This window comes from Genypterus blacodes, unplaced genomic scaffold (genome assembly GCF_046128005.1).
Source record: "Genypterus blacodes isolate CSIRO-AG114 ecotype Tasmania unplaced genomic scaffold, CSIRO-AGI_Gbla_v1 ptg000022l_1, whole genome shotgun sequence".
Lineage (NCBI taxonomy): Eukaryota > Metazoa > Chordata > Actinopteri > Ophidiiformes > Ophidiidae > Genypterus > Genypterus blacodes.
In genome coordinates, this window is record NW_027466835.1 from 2,189,774 (window position 1) to 2,208,506 (window position 18,733).

At 49.9% G+C, this 18,733-nt stretch overlaps 1 protein-coding gene across 1 annotated transcript in view; it reads left to right on the forward strand.

Annotated features, from left to right (window-relative positions):
* Window positions 1-3,322: 3,322 nt before the first annotated feature.
* LOC142992732 (protein sidekick-2-like) overlaps window positions 3,323-18,733 on the forward strand; it is a 35,342-nt gene continuing 19,931 nt past the window's right edge. Inside the window, exons 1-16 of the mRNA XM_076143264.1 lie at window positions 3,323-3,480; window positions 5,140-5,246; window positions 5,469-5,616; window positions 8,579-8,712; window positions 11,551-11,662; window positions 12,074-12,264; window positions 12,445-12,528; window positions 12,646-12,840; window positions 13,336-13,452; window positions 13,700-13,867; window positions 13,949-14,051; window positions 14,770-14,946; window positions 15,275-15,411; window positions 16,051-16,198; window positions 17,376-17,516; window positions 17,846-18,027. Coding sequence (XP_075999379.1) covers window positions 3,344-3,480; window positions 5,140-5,246; window positions 5,469-5,616; window positions 8,579-8,712; window positions 11,551-11,662; window positions 12,074-12,264; window positions 12,445-12,528; window positions 12,646-12,840; window positions 13,336-13,452; window positions 13,700-13,867; window positions 13,949-14,051; window positions 14,770-14,946; window positions 15,275-15,411; window positions 16,051-16,198; window positions 17,376-17,516; window positions 17,846-18,027 — 2,281 coding nt within the window. The 5' untranslated portion in view covers window positions 3,323-3,343. The remainder of the gene's footprint in view (window positions 3,481-5,139; window positions 5,247-5,468; window positions 5,617-8,578; window positions 8,713-11,550; window positions 11,663-12,073; window positions 12,265-12,444; window positions 12,529-12,645; window positions 12,841-13,335; window positions 13,453-13,699; window positions 13,868-13,948; window positions 14,052-14,769; window positions 14,947-15,274; window positions 15,412-16,050; window positions 16,199-17,375; window positions 17,517-17,845; window positions 18,028-18,733) is intronic.

Genomic DNA, 18,733 nt, shown 5'->3' on the forward strand with positions numbered 1-18,733 from the left:
GAGATTTCCATCTGGAGTCAAAGACTGGCATACCAACCCCCGCCCGCCATTGCTCCATCATTTCTTTCTCCCTCCAAACAGAAAAGATGACAATGTTTAAGGGGAGCCAATCAGATGCTCCTCTATTAATTCAATTTATCTCAGATCCAGACTCCTCTTAGTCCTCTAATTTCCTGAAACTGGGCGCACTCACCAGCGCAAACTCAGGCGCAGCAAACGCTCTCAGCCGTTCTTCTCCCGGAAATTATGTCTGGAGATTTGTTTCAAATTAAAAAATGACCCAATATCTTTGAGAGAAGTCAGGGCAAATAGGGCCTCTCCTGTTCTCTGAGTGATTTCAGCGGGTGTACGAGGAATCTTTGTTGAGTGTTTTACCAGGTAACAAGGTTGCACTTAACTTTCCGTACATGTTGAGTTTTTCCTTGACATTGCCTCGAGAGCTTTGGCCTTGTTTGGAAAACATTTGCTGTGTGGGTGTGTTAAGTTCTTTGGGGCATGGTATGTGATGTTGGACCGCACAAATACACTTCACTGGACTTGACTTTGATTGTTTACTTGTTTTGTTGGCTTCCGGAACCCTTTTTACTGATCTTGTTTGACTTGTACGTTACTCCGCAAAGCCCATTGCTTGTCTATCCCAGTGTGTGTATGTGTCCCAGAGGTCAGATCATTGGCGGGTGTGGTTTTGATTGATCCGACACAGATGTGACAGCAGCGTAATGTATGGATGTAAGCATAATGTATGTATATGTGCAAAGATATGGTCTGATCATCCTGTACTGTATCCGTACACAGAGATGTCCACACTCTCAACACTAAACTGTCGCCACACACGATACATTTCCCACCTCAGACACAAGTGCACATCAGAAGGGTTTCGACCTCAGTGGGCTCGACGATGCGATCAAAAGCGCGCCGGCGATAAGGAAAGAGCAGAACCGCGATCAGACATGAGGTTCTCAGCGGGAAACTCATTAGATGGCAGAGTTCAGTGCGCTGCCCCCGCCTGCCTTTCGGTGCTGGGAATCCATTTCTAGTCGACAGTCATTCAAGCTCTTACAGACGTACAGAGGAGAAGATGGGTTCGGTGGCGAAGAGCAATCCTCTTCGGGGGGTTTTGGCAGGATAATGTTAAGAGTAGCGTCTGCATGTAGGAGCTATTGATTATGCGGATGATCATGATGATGAAACGGTGAAACTTCTCTTTACTCGACCTTCTTTGAAAATATGCACATTCCTTTAACCGCCTGAGACCCAGACATTTATTTTGTATGCGTTTTAAATTTCTCCTCCATGCTATGTGGGATTAGTGGGACCTAAAAAATAGAAAACTAAAAAAGTGAAGCTCATGATAATATGTGACAAAGTGGCATTTATACCACTATGGGGCAGCGGAAGATGTCAACAACAGATTTATGTCAAGCACAATCATGTATAAGGTGTAGGAAAGGAAAAATATAATCTCCACACATGATGACGCTGGGTCTCAAGAGGTTAAAAATCCTAAAATGAATCCCCCTTTTTTCCTACGGTTCGCACAGCGCTTTATTCCTCGCCTCAGAGACGATCAATTTGTCCGTCTGGGTTTTTTTGCATCTCGAGGTAATGGCGGTGCCTCTAATGGTGCCTGGATGGTTCCACATTTGTAATTGCACGTTACCACCGAGCCCCTTCGCCAGCTGAAAGTGGCTGGGTGGTGCCTGTGTGCGCTCGCTTCGCTTGGGCGTAAGTAAATCTCGCCGGCTTGTGCGTGCGGGTGTGTTTGTCTTTGTGCGCGTGTGTGTGTATGTGTGTGTGTGTGCCAAGCGTGTGCAAATGCATTTACTGCTGGATGGAATTACAGGAAAAGCCACCACTCCAGCAGTCAGCGCCTGGGGGGGAAATAAGGATGGCTCCTCCATTTGGGCTCAGAGGGGGATCTGTTTCAAGGGTCTGCACGTTTGACGGTGTTTGTTTTTTTCCTGGAGAGGTTCACGTGAGGGTAGCGGCGAGAACGGATGAGCTTTAGGTGCTGGACTGTGGCCTGAGTCTGCCTTTGCTGTTGTAGTTAGCAAACGGAGGGGAAACATGAGAGCACAGGTTTGGAAACACGAAAGTGATGACATGGCTGCTTGTTTGCGGGTAATGGAAAAAAGCTTGTGTGTGTGTGTTTGAGAGAGAGAGAGAGTTCACGTGTGTGATTGTTTTGTGTGTGCAGCAGTGGTGCACGGTCATTGTTTTATTTACAGTTTCAATCAAGTCCAATTTTCTGTATCCCTGCTCTCTGCCCTCACATTTACCTAGTTCCACTACCGCATCCTCCGGATTCGCCCCGTTGTAAATCTCAGGTGTGAACTAGTGTGAATTGGTGTGGAGAGAGAGGGAGAGAGGGAGAGGCAGAGAGAAGCTCCAGTAATCAGCCGTGAGAGTGAGTCAGCCTAGTGTGGCAGACGTGGAAGCAGGCACGCTCCGGGCCAATGGCGGCTCGCTGCAACTATTAATACAGACTTTAATTAGCCCGCCACAAACACTGGCACAATCGGCTCAGTGTCGCCCGTGGCTAGAGAGGCAGACAGATCAATAGGTCTGATCATGCCTTTTTCATCAGCTCAAATGAAAGCACTTTGTCTCCGAGCTCAGCGTCGGCCCGAGCGTGTCACCTTAAAGGCTTTCCCACCGCCGCACCGGCTGAGCGCGGCGTCGCGGATGGGGCCGCGTATAATCTGGCCGCATTAGGGACCTATAAAGATAAATGAAGGGAGGCGCGGAGCATAACTCATCCTGTCAGAGGAGGTGGTTTAAGGCTGGGAAACTTTGTGTTTTCTAAAGCACTCATCACCACTACATCAGCCACGGCTTCCTGCTTCCTAACTCCCTGGTCCCCTTGCTTACTCTCCTCTGCGCCCCGGTGATATTTCTTTCCATTTTCTTTCTCTGCCCGTTGTCCACCACCACCGCCGCCGCAGCCGCCGCCGTCCCTCCCCTCTCACTGATCTACAGCTATGGGAGTGCTCATTTACACTTCTCCCGCTGCACAAATTGCCCCTCTGCCTCTTTGCCAGTGCATTTCAATTTGAAATAAAAGAGTGTGGCTCTTTCGCTGGCCCGCCATTATTCTGTGTGTTTTTTTTTGCGCAGGCTTCTTCTGTTGACCTTCAAGTTCCCAATCAGTGCAGAAGAAAAATGGAAAGGGGAAATGGCTTCTTCCCGGGCCTCATTTCCTGTCAATTTCTCGCCGGCTCACAGGAGTTGTTACTGACTCACGCCCCTCCCTCCCCTCTCTCTCCTCATTTCTTGTAGTCAATCCTCTATTCCTGTGTGTCTCTCTCTTTTGCCAGTGGACGACGTCCCCCCCTATTTCAAGATGGAGCCGGTCCAGGCCCAGGTGCACCTGGAGGGGAACCGCCTGGTCCTCACCTGCATGGCCGAGGGAAGCTGGCCTCTGGAATTCAAATGGATCTACAATGGCAGCCAGTTGACGCGTTTCTCTCTGGAGTACAGGTAAGGAACACCACACGCACACATACACACACACACGCACACATACTCACACACAACAGACTTTTTATCACCATTTCTATTTTCCTTAATCAGCTATAATTATCTTAGTACACGAGGACGTTTAGAGGCCTTTAATTGTAACTCATAGCTCATAGCTCATTTTTATTCATAATTGAGATTCATTTCAGTGGATTTATGCAAGACTGATTCGGCTGCACGTCTCCCCGGAGACATCACATCTTTGCGTTGAGGGGATTGTCAGATTTATTCCGATTTGTATCTCACATTTTATTTAACATGCAGAGGTGGTGGAGCAGATAACTTTTTTTTTATTCTCTCTGTTTTTTTTCTCTCTCCTCTGTTGTTGTGTATTGTGTCGCAACAAAATCTCTCGATGCATATTTTTTCGCTCGATTGTACGATGTGGGTGGCCCGGTTTGTTCTGTCAACAGTGAGATGATGTTTCGTCGGCTGTGTTTTGGGGTTTTTTTCCCGTTTCTTTTTCCCGGGCACTTCATGCATACTTCTGCCCCCCAAACTCCAGGCGGAAAAAATATTAACAATAACAGGAACAGAAAAAGCTCCAGCCGGTGGGGACTGTGACTTTTTGTGTGTGCATGTGTTAGTCAGCATTCACAAATGAAACACATTCTCGAAAAAATAGTGTGGAGCTATAGCCTGAACTCGCTGCTCACAGTCTGACTTGGTTCCATTAGACGTGGAAGGACAGCAGATGCTCTCAGGTGGCCCAGTGTCTGATTGCTTCATAGCAGCATCACCTTCCCTCCTTTATCCGTCTCTCCCTCTCTCTCTCTCTCTCTCTCAGTCTCTCTCTCCCTCTCTCCTCGTCTGTCCCCGCTCCTCTCCTTCTCCTCATCTTTGGCTCGCTCTACCTCTCCCATGGTTTCCGTCTCTGGGTCTGCCTCACAGGCCGGCCGATCTGCTTGTTATTCTTCTCCAGCCTCCATCAAGGAGGAGAACTGGAATCCATTTAACCAAGAAATCAGCCGCCACCCCCTGGATTGCAATCCAGGGGAGAGTGGGTAAGGGGGTGTGGCGGGGGGGGGGGGGGGGGGTATAGGGAGGGGTGGAGGGGTGGCATGACAGGGCCGGACCCTAAACTCCTAAGTGGCTTTAGCAAGCCAATTAAAGGGGACTCAGCCCAGGGCTTATCTAGCTAGTATTTCACACACACCATTTAACATGAATGCACATCAGGGGAGCGATGGAGCCATTACCGCCTAAGACCGACACGTGAGGGCTTCATATGATTCACTGCAGTGGATTGAAGATAGAGGGATAACAATGGGGGTTTTGTGAGTCCTGCCACTCAGGGGCTTCGGCTGCCTTTTCTGACTCGCCGGCCAATTCTAAGAATGTCACGATTGTATCTGCAGGTTGCATTGTTTGCCCGGCGCCCGTATCAGTGGCGGTGCAGCTTGGCCGCCGCTCTGTCACGCTCCTAATTCAGAACCTTGACATCATATAAACACGTGAAATGCCATTTAGGCTGCGTTTCAAGTGGCCGCTGAAACATCATGATTCATTTAGCATCTAAAGTGGCGGGGGATTAAAAGCGCCAAGATGACAAAGCGCCGCTGTCTGTCAGGCTGATGATGACGAATGCTTCTGGGTGTTTTGTGCGTGCTCGTTCGCCAGGTACCTGATCCCCTCCCTGGACCGATCGCACGCCGGCCACTACCGATGCATCGTCAGGAACCGTGTGGGCGCCATAATGCAGTGCAGTACTGAAGTGCAGGTTGCCTGTAAGTGCAAGTTTCATCCCACATAACTGCAGTAATGTACATGTAAGTGAAAGGCTTCTGCTATACGCTGCTGCTGCGGTGTGCGGATTAGTCACTGTAGTGGAAAATGCTTTTGAATACTGACACTTCTTTCTTCTTCTTTGTTGCTAGCGAGAATCATGAGGAATTTCCTCGACTTGCATTAATTTTCTCTCTCTCTCTCTTTTCTCCTCTCTTTGTCAGACATGGGTGGGTTTGCGGAGGGCGAGCGAGCGCAGACCGTATCCCAGGGAGAGGGCGCGCTCCTCCACGCGCCCCGGATACACAGCTTCCCCCGGCCGCAGATCACGTGGTTCCGAGACGGACGCAAGATCCCCTCCAGCAGCCGCATGTACGTCCTCCTTTTCGTTTCGCTCCGATCTCCCGCTTTCATCCGTATGTGAGCTGTTGGTGTGCAGAGACGGAAACATCTCTCATCTCAGAGACCTGGAAGAAGCTCAATACGGCTCACAGATTCCCTCCCGGCCCGACCCCCCTCGCCACGCCACATGTTGGAGGTTTGAGCAGAATAGCTGATGGAGGACGATCATCATTGAATCACCTCTCAGTGATAAAGCGGGTTATTATATCGCCCCTATTGACTTTGCAGGCGGAATGATTGAAGGGTAGAGATAGAGCAGGCAGCGGGGGAACCAATTAGACAAAATTGGACAAAAGGCCTCAGTTGATGATACGTTTGACTGACAGCGCTCACCCCTGGGTGGTTTGGGTGTGTGGGAGGATGTGTGATTGTGTGCATATGTTCATGTGGTATATGTATGTGTGTGGCTGCGGCTGTGTGTGTGTGTGTGTGTGTGTTGGGGGTGTGGGAGGTTAATTCACATCTGCTCAGATCCACTGCAGTTCTTTTCTCTCCCCGCAGAAACACAGCAAAGGTGATCACATGAGATTAATTTAGCCGTCCGGGCAAACACACAGCGTCAGTCCGCAACTCCTCAGAAACCGCGGGGGCTCATCTGTTATTCAGCGCCCAGCTCTGCCGTGTCACACAGCCGAAGTGAACATTTTCCTAGAATTACATTTTAAGGGCAAAATAGCAGCAGGAGCACTGAGGGAAGTCGTAGCAGGAATCTCAGGAAGCCCCTCAGAGAGCATCCGACCTCTCCCTCCGCTGCTTTACTCTGCAGCTGTATCTAATCAGGAGTGTAGCGGTGAGGTTTTGTGCCGTGACAATGAGAGGCACTGACAGGACACTCTGCATTTACCGCTTGTTTGCTCGCTTTGTGTCGGGGCACATTGATATTCACAGGCACCGTGTGTATAATGGTGTTTGTGTTCCTGTGTGCGCGTGTGTGTGTTGACTCGCCTAGAGCCAGAGCTCCTAATTGTCCGGGAGTGTTTCTGTTTATCTGGCGCCGATCAGTCAGCTGCTGGCAGGTATGGAGAGCCGAGGGGCCGGCCTTGCAGGGTTTTAGTGTCAGCTCTCATTTAACGGAGCTCCCTCACGTCTGAGTGTGAGGCCGCACAAGGTTTCAGGGGAAAAAAAGCTCCTTATTCAAAGAGGAAGAAGAAGCGATCGAAACGTGGCGCCGGTGCTTACCTGTCGGATTAGTCTGGCAGATGTTGATCCTACAGCGGTGGTGCTCATCTCCTCCATCATGCAGCCTGGCAGGGGCAGAGATGAGTTTATTCCCGAGAGACTGCAGGTGGAACTGAGAACAGAACTCTGACCCGGACTCAACTCTTGCTTCACGGCGATATTGTTATCTTCACGGGATGTAAATTCAGATGAAATAACTCCGCTCGTCTGCCATTTGCTGCTGTATTTATGCTCGTCTCTGCGGCGTTCGCGGGGCCGAGCTGACAGCAGAGAGATCAATGAGCCGAGGCCATATAATTTCCCTTTGACACTGGTTTTTAATTAAGGGCGACACGCAGTATTTCTGTGTGTCACTTTTATGTGTAGCATAGTAATGCAATTTTCACCTGTCCAATTACTGTAATGCAAAGTACTGAAACCCCCGACTGCAGTGCATTACACGGAAGTAATGTGATTACTGTAACACTATACTGTGCAGCAGAACAGCAACACTCTGCTGGCCTCCTGCTGCAGTCGCTTATAGAATTTGTAAGAATTTGCATAAATTAGAAAAAGAAACCGCTTGCAGTTTTAGCCGATCTAAACAGCAGTACCCACCAGCCGCCACTAGGGGTGTAAATCCTTGCCGATTCGATTCCTATTATTATTAAAGGAACTCTTGTATGCATCAGAAATCCTTTATTGATATTGTTTTGTTTTGTTGTTATTGTAATCGATTTGATTATTCTGATACACTTAGAATTTTATTTCACTTACAATTAAGACTATGGAAACGTAATTAGACTGTATTAGTGGAGTACAAAGAATATATGACCTGAGTGCAGGAGCCTGGCTTAAGGAGATGCATGCTTTAAGGTGGATCGATGGATTTTAATGTCGCAGATTGATGCAGTTATTGAATCGCCGCCTTAAAAATCCATACATCGTGATGCATCTTTACATCCCTCCACGCTTCCACATAAGGAAACCCTGGACTGCAACCTCAACAGTCAAGCTTTGCACTTGTGTTTGCTCGTAGCGATTTGAGGAATTAAAACGATGCTTTTGTTTTGCTCAGCAGTAATTAGATGGAGGGAAATGAACCGCGTAAATCACATCTCCTCTGACACGTCAAAAGATAATAAAAACCTCAAAAAACGTGCCTCAACTCTGTCTGGAGCTGAACGCCGGCGTGCTGAAATGCTTTGTTACATGCGGTTGGATGACATCGACGTGTTGCACTCGCATGTTCAGAGCAAAAAGGCGCCGCTACACTTCAGCAAAGACAACACGAGGCCGCGGCGATCTATTAGAGAGGATTCAAGAGGATATTAAAAAATGACTGAGTCATGTGTATTGCAAAGTTATGAGGCAATATATCTTTTTGCCCTTTTGCTATCATCCATTGCAATTCCTCATACTCACCAATAAAAATGACAACACATTTCGCGCAACTACTTAGGGGCTGCAGAGAGTTTGAAGTTGAGATAATCAGGGGAGAAATTTCAGAACGATTTCTCTCAGACTCCGTTTTTAGCTATCAGGTGTGTTTGTGTGTGTGTGTGTGTGTGTGTGTGTAGTTTGGAAACACACACTAGATGATTTACGATGACTTGTCTAATTGGGTCCAAATCTAAAACGATAGTCAGCATTATGTAAAGCTGTTTGTTTCTGTACGGGGGTGAGTTTAAGGTTAAGAGATCCTCCAGAGGCTGAAATAACTTTTTTGTCTTTCTACGTGTGTGTGTGTGTGTGTGTGTATACATATTCACAGTGCCATCACCCTGGACAACACACTGGTCATCCTGTCTGCTGTGGCCCCTGATGCTGGACGCTACTACGCCCAAGCCGTCAATGACAAGAATGGAGAGAACAAGACCAGTCAACCCATCACACTCACTGTGGAGAGTAAGCACACACACACACACACACACACACACACACACACACACACACACACACACACACACAAACACACACAAACGCACTCATGTGGCACACAGGGTTTGCTCTATTGTCATATTCAGCATGCATGTTTCTTCCATCAACTATTCAACAGGTAACATAGCCATATAGCAACAGAGACAGCGCCCTCTACTGGACCTGTAACTCCAGCAGTTAGCGCCTCACACTCCATTATCTCCACCACAGCAGTCGCGCTCGTGTACAACAGTAGTCACACCTCCGGCTCCGGCCATGAGTTACGGCCGTGGCGTGTGTGTGTGTGTGTGTGTGTTTGAGGTGCATCGCTCCTGCTTTCCCCCCCCTCCGCCTGGATCTACAGCCCCGTAAACTGGACCTTCAGTTTAATCGGCCCCCCTACAAAAAGCAGATTTATGAAAATGGCACCCAGCAAACGGGGTGTGATGAAACACACACACACACACACACACACACACAGGCAGGCGCGCTCTGATAAACGGTCTGCTTCAGATATAAAAGTATTTACAGGCCGTGTGATTAGTTTCATCTTATTTTTACCTACATTTGAAATGATCAGTACGTGGTTGAACTCGACCCCTCGCCCGTAACAGAACATCACAGGACTGAGGGACAGAAGGACACACAGAAGTCCAAACAAAAGTCAATAACGATACAAAACGATATATGATACTGCCTATGCTGTCCATGTACGTAAATCCTGCTCTGCTATCTGCTCGTTACACTGGTCAGCATCCAGTCTGAGAGCAGAGATCAGTGCCTGGCGCCCCGTCTGACCTCGTGTACCCGCCGCATTCATACTTTCCTTCTGAGGTCAAGTAAGGTAACGTGTTTTTTGTTTTTCTTAACGGCTGTAATTGTTCATTTGAGCTCCCGCAGGGGACTGAGATGAAAAATATGCGGCGGGTGGAAGCATCTGGTTCCAGCGAGCGCATACAAATGAGAGCACAGCCGGGCGAATAACTCAAACAGGAAACTGACAAGGGCTAATGCTGCGAGCAAGTGAACGGGCGGTGGAGACGCGTCGCACCCCCGAGCGCCGTCCTCCAAATACAGTGGACATATGTTCCCGTTTGTCTTTGGACAGAGACAAGTGTAAACTATACCATGACAGCGGTAACAAGGTTTTACTATGCGGGTCGCTGTGTTGTTTGCTTTTGCCATTTAATTAGAAGATTACACACTTGAGGTATTCTCTGCACTCTGAGTGTATGAATGAACCGCACTACATTAATTAGCATCTGCTCCGAAACCAATTTTGTCTACCAGAAATTGAAACGAGCTCTCCAACCAGTCAAATGGATTCATGGCTTTGGCTGTACGAGTAGAGAACATAGGCGGCCTCCTCCTCCTCTTCCTTCCTTCCTCCTCCTCATCCTAGTCCTTCTCCTCCTTCCTTCCTCCTTCATTACTTCTCCTTCCTTCCTCCTTCATTCCGCCTCCTCCTCATCGTCCTCCTTCTCCTCCTCCTTGCTTCCTCCACTTCCTCATCCTCCTCCTCCTCCTCATCCGAGTATTTCTCCTCCTTCCGCCTTCATTCCTCCTCCTCCTCCTCATCGTCCTCCTCCTCCTCTTCCTCCTTCCTTCCTCCTCCTCCTCCCTCCTTCCTCCTCCTTACTTCCTCCGCTTTCTCATCCTCCGCTTCCTCATCCTCCTCTTCCTCCGCTTTCTCATCCTCCGCTTCCTCATCCTCCTCTTCCTCCGCTTTCTCATCCTCTGCTTCCTCATCCTCCTTCCTTCCTCCCCCTCCACTTTACTTCCTCTGCTTCCTCATCCTCCTCTTCCTCCTCCTCTTCCCCTTCCTCCTCCTCCTTCTTCTTCTGCCTCTTCTTCTTCATCCAGATAGTACAGTTGTTTCAAAAACTTCTGTTAACACACCATTTTATCGTATCACCTTAGAGTTGTTCTGCTACATAATACCATCTGTAATTGTACAAATGAAAGCAGTGAGTGAACGTTTGGGGCCTGAATGAAAGAAATGTAAAGCAAAGACAAACAGCAATAACCCAGCAGAAGCTCTGTGCCAACGTTTGTCTTGGAAACTTTATTATTGCAATACAGAAATTCAAGGAAAACAATCCTGGGAATGCTTGTGTGTGAGTGTGTGTGTGTGTGTGTGTGTGTGATATACACTGAGGCGGTGCACAATAATAGAAACCTGATTACAGGCCCCATAACGCTGCGATAGGCCTGTCAGAAGGTTCCTGCACTAAATCGAGCTCGGGCGTTGCGCTCCTATCGCCGGGGCGCAGACGTATTGACGCAAAACGTGTGCCGGTAGGTGCAGCCGGGGGAGGCAGCGGCAAAATGAGATCAGATTCAGGGAGAGATCACTGATTGAGGGCAGTGAATCGATGGCGGGCTGAAGGCTCTGCGAAGCCTGTGAGTGATGGCGCTGCATTTAATCGCCTTTTGTGTTTGTCTCAATTATGCTACATAATGGCTCCTAACACCTGGACTAACAGTGTGCGGGGGGGGGGGGGGGGGGGGGGGGGGGACAGAGGGATGGAAGGAGGGAGGGATGGAAAGGTAAAGCTGGAGGTATTAAATAGTGCGGAGGAGGAGCAGCGAGACAGGGAGCCGGAGATAACGTCCAGATTGTCAGTAAATACACGAATCCAACTCACGTGGTCGTGTCAAGTAGATGCTGGGGCGAGATATGAGAGTGTGTGTGTGTGTGTGTGTGTGTGTGTGTGTATGAATTGCTTCATCTCTTCTGTGTTTGTGTGTGTGTGTGTGAATGCATTACTTCAACTCTTACGTGTGTGTGTGCCTGTGTGTGTGTGTGTGTGTGTGTGTGCACAGATGTGGGAGGACCCGCCGACCCCATCGCCCCCTCCATCATCATCCCCCCCAAGAACACCAGTGTCACCGTGGGGAGGAACGAAGCCGTCATGGAGTGTGTCGCCAACGCCAGGTATCTGAGAAAACACACACACACACACACATGTACACACTCACATTATCAAAACACCTCACATCTGACATTTTGCACCTTTAATGGGTCCTGATGCTTTTGTTTGAACATGATAGAAGAGTGTTTTGCACAGCTTCATTTGGTGCCTCGGCTCCATTCTTCCCTTTGATTCAAGGTTCCACTCTGTTCTCTCCACGTCTCACACTCCCGGTCCCCACTGTTATCTCCCATTCAAAGACTTAATCAGAATGACAGATGCATCCCATCATTTCTGTAACCTTGAAAGAGAATATGAATTTGTATTTAAACCCCCCTCCTCCTCCTCCTCCTCCTCCCTCTCTCCCCTCTCTCTCTCTCTCCTCCGCCTCCTCCTGTTTGCTTCCTCTAATTCCCTTCTCCCTCTGGGCTCAGGCCGCTCGTCAAGATGATTATCACTTGGAGGAGGGATGGCGCGGTGGTCAGCACGGGGATCCGGGACTTCGGCCGCCGCCTGGTCGTCAGCTTGCCGGCGGTCAGCGACAGCGGCTACTACGAGTGCGAGGCGTCGCTCCGCAGCAGCAGCGTGGCCTCCGTCACCGCCGGCGCCTACCTGCACGTTCTGGGTAAAACGATCGTTGAGCGACTCACAGTTTTGCCTCACACTTGAAAACGATCAAAGCCTGCCTGAGTGTGTTAGCGTTTCTCACACTTCAGTAATGGAGTCGATGTTGTTATTCAACGTGGCGTCCCGTGATTTGTAAGTAGGATCTTTAAAAAGCTCCATGTTTCTTTCCCTCCGACAGAATATCCTCTGTTCGTGAAAGAGCCGCCGACCCACATCAGCGCCGAGATGGAGAAGGTGGTGGACATCCCCTGCCAGGCACGAGGTCAGTGAGGACCTCCAGATGTGCGGGGGGAAAAATGGAGAAAGGCACAAAACATAAGAGATGAAGGACTGAAAGAGTTCTGAGCTCTGAACATCTGGCCTTGTGCTTCCTCTGCAGGCACGCCGCAGCCTGACATCGTCTGGTACAAAGACGCCGTGCCCATCAGCCCGGTGAAGATCCCCCGCTACAGAGTGCTGGCGGGGGGCAGCCTGCAGATCAATGGCCTCCTGCCAGACGACACGGGGATGTTCCAGTGTTTCGCCCGCAACCTGGCGGGAGAGATCCAGACCAACACCTACCTCGCCGTCACCAGTACGTCCTCCCGGGGGGAAAGGAAGAAGCATTTCAAAGCAAAACTGCTTAATTCCTTCCTCCTCAAATCCTCTCCCCCGTTCTGTTCTCCTCTATAATCCTCTTTGCTCCCCTCGCTCCCTCATCTATCTATAGATCTCCTCGCTTTGTCCCCGTTGATGCTTTGTGCAATTATTGGCTATTTTTCGATGTAGAGATTTCGCCGTAGCGCAGAGGGGAGATGGCGGCTTGTCACTTCCTCTGAGCTGCCCCTTCAAAATAAGACCTGACAGCCGCCCCCTCCTTTTGTCAAGTCTAATATTAAACTCTCCTCCGCCATCTGCTCTATTGGAGAGAAAACTGTTTGTGCCTCTCATTAGCCCCTCTGTCTAACCTGATTGTCTCTGTGTGTGTGTGTGTGTGTGTGTGTGTGTGTGTGTGTGTGTGTGTGTGTGTTTGTGTTTGTGTGTGTGTGTGGGATGACCTCTCCTCCTCCTCCTCCTCCTCGCCCATCAGGTATCGCTCCCAATATCACCGCCGGCCCCTCTGACAGCGCCGTGATCGACGGCATGTCAGTCATCCTCCACTGCGAGACCTCCGGAGCCCCGCGTCCGGCCATCACCTGGCAGAAAGGTACGGCGCCTCACAGCAGGGGGGTGTCCACAGCGTGTGTGTGTGTGTGTGTGTTTACATTTGAGTTTATGACTTTTAGAGCAGCACTTATACGCCCTAAACAACGTCTGCTTCGCTGTTTTCCCTTCTGGTTTGTTTTCTCCCTGACATGTTTTCGATACCTTAATCTCTCTCTTTCTCGCCCTTTCCTCCGCCATCCTCCATTAATCACTGCTGCTGCCCTCCATCCTTCCCTCCCCCCCGGCAGGCGAGCGGGTCCTGGCCAGCGGCTCGGTCCAGCTGCCCCGCTTCACGCTGCTGGAGTCGGGCAGCCTGCTAATAAGCCCCTCCCACCTGTCAGACGCCGGCACCTACACCTGTATGGCCAGCAACTCCAGGGGAATCGACGAGGCCTCGGCTGATCTGGTGGTTTGGGGTGAGACTCTCGCACGCGGACTACATTCGCCCGTCCATCTTGCGGATGTTTGTTTATGTGTGTGTGTGTGTGTTATTGCAGCTCGGACTCGCATCAACAAGCCGCCGCAGGACCAGAGCGTCATCAAAGGCACCAAGGCCGTGATGACCTGTGGCGTGACCCACGACCCCAGCGTCACTGCCAGGTAACCACGCTTGGCTGAGGCCCAAAGTAAATCTCGGGACAATATGGAAAACAACTTTCGAGTATCAGTATTTGGTCCTTAATTAGTTGACGGATTGTGTGAGAGTTCTGTTGTTTATCTGCCTGAGAGGAAGGCCAAGGGGACGCGTTCAAACTCTTAGGCAGACTGAGGAATTAGCACGTCGCATTCCTTCAGTCTCGACAGTCTGGAGCGTGATGGAGTGCGCGTACATGCTTCTGTCTCAGAGGGAGTGGAGGGATGTCTGGGGAGCCCGGTGATTAGCGTCCCTGTCACCTGTGGGCCCGTGGCATTGATCAGATCTCGGGGTAAACAGATGAATATGTAAACAGAGTAATAACTTCAGACGGCGCCTTTAATTAAACGCAACACAGAGGAGATTAGCTGGAGAGCCCAAACAGTCGCAATTAATCACCGGAGCTGCTTGTGTGTGTGTACGTGTGTGTGTGTGAAATGCACGGCGGTGAGGTTATGTATGTATGACAGAGAGAAAGAGATGGTTCGAAGATTCACATCGCTTTGCCATCAGCAAACAAAGCGTTTCATCTGTGTCAGCGCCTCTTGTGTTCTGTTGTACAAACTGACACACAAAACAGATTCACTGTCACAACATCACAGGCCCCGAGTGTTAAATTGCGTGTGTGTGTGTGTGTGTGTGTGTGTGTGCTGCCTTTACCACCAACATGTCCTTGCCCTCCAGGTATGTGTGGGAGAAGACGGGCTCTGTGATTGACGTGAGCACATCTAGCCGTCTGCGTCTGGATCCCGACGGCACCCTGCACATCTCCCAGACGTGGTCGGGTGACATTGGAACATACACCTGCAGGGTGACCTCGGTCGGCGGCAACGACTCCCGCAGCGCCCACCTCCGAGTCAGGTCTGCATATCTGCCACACGCCTCTCTGCTGTTGTGTCTTATCGCCGCGCTCTCTTCTTCTCTCATTTACCTCTGGCCAGGACGTGATGGATGTTCTCTCTCTTGTTGTGCTTTATCAGTCGTCTCCTCTCTGATCCATCACACCTCCTGATATTCACGCCTCTCTGTTTGTGTGTTAAAGTCTTTCAGTCGCCGCCTCTGTTGTTGTCTGATTAAATTTCTCATTATCGCTCGGTGTCTCTCTCGCACAACCTCCAAACACACACACACACACACACACACACGCGCGCACACACACACGCGCGCACGCACACTCACAAACATGCAGGCAGCTTCCGCACGCCCCAGAGAACCCCATCGCAGTTCTGGGCACCACAGAGAAGCGAACCATCAACCTGACGTGGGCGCAGGCGTTTGACGGCAACAGCCCCCTCATCCGCTACATCCTGGAGGTCTCAGAGAACAGTGAGTGTGTGTGTGTGTGTGTGTGTGTGTAAAGAACATTCCACTGCAACTTCCCTCAAACGATTGCATCTCTTATTTATGTTTATTAAATTCAAAATATTACCTCAGCGCTTTAGGAAGCACGACTTTGACGCGACTTCTCCCAAACTGGTAATTGGTTGGTTTCACCGTCTAAACTCAGCTGAAGTGGGTGCGTCAACCTCTGCACTGCTTGATCGCGGGGAGCCAATTGCTTTGTTGTGAAACGCTCATATCGTCCTTCCAATTGAGGAAATCAAAGCGGCAGGAATGTTTTCACTCACACAGAGTAAATTGTTCAGTTATTTTTCATCTAAGCTCAGTCTGACCGAGAGGACAACTCATTAAAACTGAAAATGAATCCGAGAAGGCAGATGGGATCTGTTTTGGGATAATTGAATTTCAATCTGATAGTTACCATGAGTGAGCGCAAGACGAACGACTGGTTATATTTCAATGTTAGCTCCAGTGTTATTGCTGAAAATGAAACAATGGCCAGCCATGAAGAAGATGAAATATGTCTCCTTTTCGCTGTGTGATGCAAAATACCCTTACAAAGGTCGTTTCCTATCGATGGGCTCGAGCTCTCAGCTTTGTCTCTCCGCTTCCACTCTGTTGCAGACGCTCCCTGGACGGTGCTGCTGGCCAACATCGAGCCGGAGTCGGTGGGAGTGACAGTCGGCGGCCTCATCCCGGCTCGTTCCTACCAGTTCCGCCTGTGTGCTGTCAATGATGTGGGCCGAGGACAGTTCAGCAAAGAGACTGAGCGGTACGGTGCAGAGAGAGAGAGAGGAAGAGGGGAGAGAGAGAGGGGGGGGGGAGTGACAGATATAGAGGCACAGAGACAGAAAGAAAGAGGGAGAGAGAGCAAGAGACAGGCAGAAAGAGATGGAGAGGGGGAGAGAGACAAAGAGAGCGAGAGAGGGACTGGGGAGTGAGAGAGAGAGAGAGACTGTAATATATTCTGGATATTAGATATGTATTCTGGCTCTGTATGTGTGTTTGATGCTTGATGTGTGTGTGTGTGTGTGTGTGTGTGTGTGTGTGTGGGTGTGTGTGTGTGTGTGTGTGTGCTGACGGGCCTTATAGATGGTTCTGCTCATATTCTCTCTTCATCTCTGCAGTTCAATGTAAACTGCACTGATTTATATCCTGTCACTCTGCTGTTTTGGGGAGGGGGGAGCCAGTGTTGCCGGGCGGATCAGCCGGCTTTTTGGACGTTGTCTTTTTATTGGAATGCTGTTGAAATGGCGCTCTGACCCGGCCTCTTCCCTCTGATGCCTATTAAAGGCCTTTGCTTTACTCGCTGAGTAAAAATACAGAGAGGGACTTGAAAGAGGCGACGCTTCACACAGACTCAAATCAAATCTCGGGGGGGAATTATCCATAATCACACCTCTCACACACACACACACACACGGCTTTGACTCTGTCTGCTCCAATGCTCGCCCATTTGCTGCTTTACCACCGGTGGCGGTCGAACTCGCCCCGCTCAGCTGGACTCCTGGCGTGATCATGCACAGATACGAGCGCATGGCGTCTGGGGGAGCCAATGGGGGCGAGGGGCGTCGGGGGTTCTGAGGCGTTTTTGCTAGCATGTCCCCTTTGATCCCAAACATTTTGTTTTATCTCCCTCAGAACGGCGCTGCGGTTCACTGGGTAGGAATCAAGATGTTGAAATTCCCTTAAATTGACTTAAGAGTAAAGTTTCCCCGGGTCGATGCTCTCAACCTCTCGCCCCCTTTTTATTGTACAGAGGCCACTTTGATGTTTGCTCTCTGCGGACGGTGTTGTAGAGCACACACACGCCATACACACACACATCCCAGCTTAGCTCTTTTACTGTGCCTCGGTTTTCATATCGTTCAATTCCTATGATGAAATGGTGTGGAAATGTGCGGAAACTCCTCTCTAATTAATGCGTCTGGTCTGGTTGTCTGGCCCAGTCTGACTCTCCCCGAAGAGCCCCCCAGCGCCCCCCCGCAGACGGTCATCGCCAGCGGCCGCACCAACCAGTCCATCATGATCCAGTGGCAGCCACCCCCGGAGAGCCACCAGAACGGTCCGCTCCAAGGCTACATCATCAGGTAAGATAACCGTGACAACCGGTCTAATTCCCGGGCTCCTTTCTCTCTCTCTCTCTCTCTCCGTCTCACTTCATTCTCACTCACCGTTGCAATAGAATAATTGCTGCCAATTAAATACCTTCCTCTCCATTCATCTGTTGTCACCTCTCCGGCTGTAACCATTTTATAACGGTTCTGCATGGCTTCTCTTTCATTATCGCTCACCCTGCCTCTCTTTTATAGACAATCTCTGCTGTTTAATATTTATTTATATTTTTGTCTGTCTCTTCTCCCTCTCTATCTCTCTCTTTCTCTCTCTCGCTCCCGCTATCGATTTTCCCCCTGGCCAGGTACTGTCTGTCAGGGCTGCCGGTGGACTGTCAGATGAAAAACCTCACCAGTCCGGACCAGACCAGCCTGCTCCTGGAGGACCTCATCATCTGGACCAACTACGAGATTGAGGTGGCGGCGTATAACGGGGCAGGCAGGGGCACGTACAGCCACAAGGTCACTGAGTGGACTCTGCAGGGAGGTGAGGAGCAACATACACTCATCTGACACAATCTCCTCTTTAGACCTCATGACGTCCGTCCCTTGGCTGACGTTGAGCCCGCAGCATCGCACCTGTTAATCCAATTATCTCTTTTAATGATCGTATCAAAAAGTCATTTATTCTTCCCTTTTCATAACCTTGAAAAGTGTTTTGAACAGGAGAGTTCGCTTTCCCTGCAGCAGCCGCGCTAAACGCCCCTTTGCGGCCTCGCTACGCTGCCCATCTGCTGTTGCCGGGGTTGTTGGTTGTTGTTGTTGTTGTTGTTTTCCGTCCTCCTACTTTTGCAAATTTTGTTCCCCGGATTGCACCTCGTAAACCATCAAGTCTTCCTGACAGCAGACAGAGACTCTGAACGTAGGTTTTAATTGGTTCTGTTCGTAAATTAGCAGGAGATGACGCGCCTCAGACTGGCGGGACACGTTTGGGTCTCGCCGCAGTCAGTGTTGTAATTGCAGCACCCTGTGTGAGCATAAGCAGGTAGACTTTGTGTTATCAGTATGTCAGGTCCTTATTCACAGTATTTCTCATCAAATTTCTCAGATTGATTCATCTTTCGTTGATTAATTGGAGGTCAGATTTGAACAAAATCTGATTGCTGGGATTTCGTTGAAGGCCACGGTCAGGCTTTCACTGAAAACCAGAGAGGAAGTATCACCTGATTAGACTTTGCTGCAGTGGCACTCGG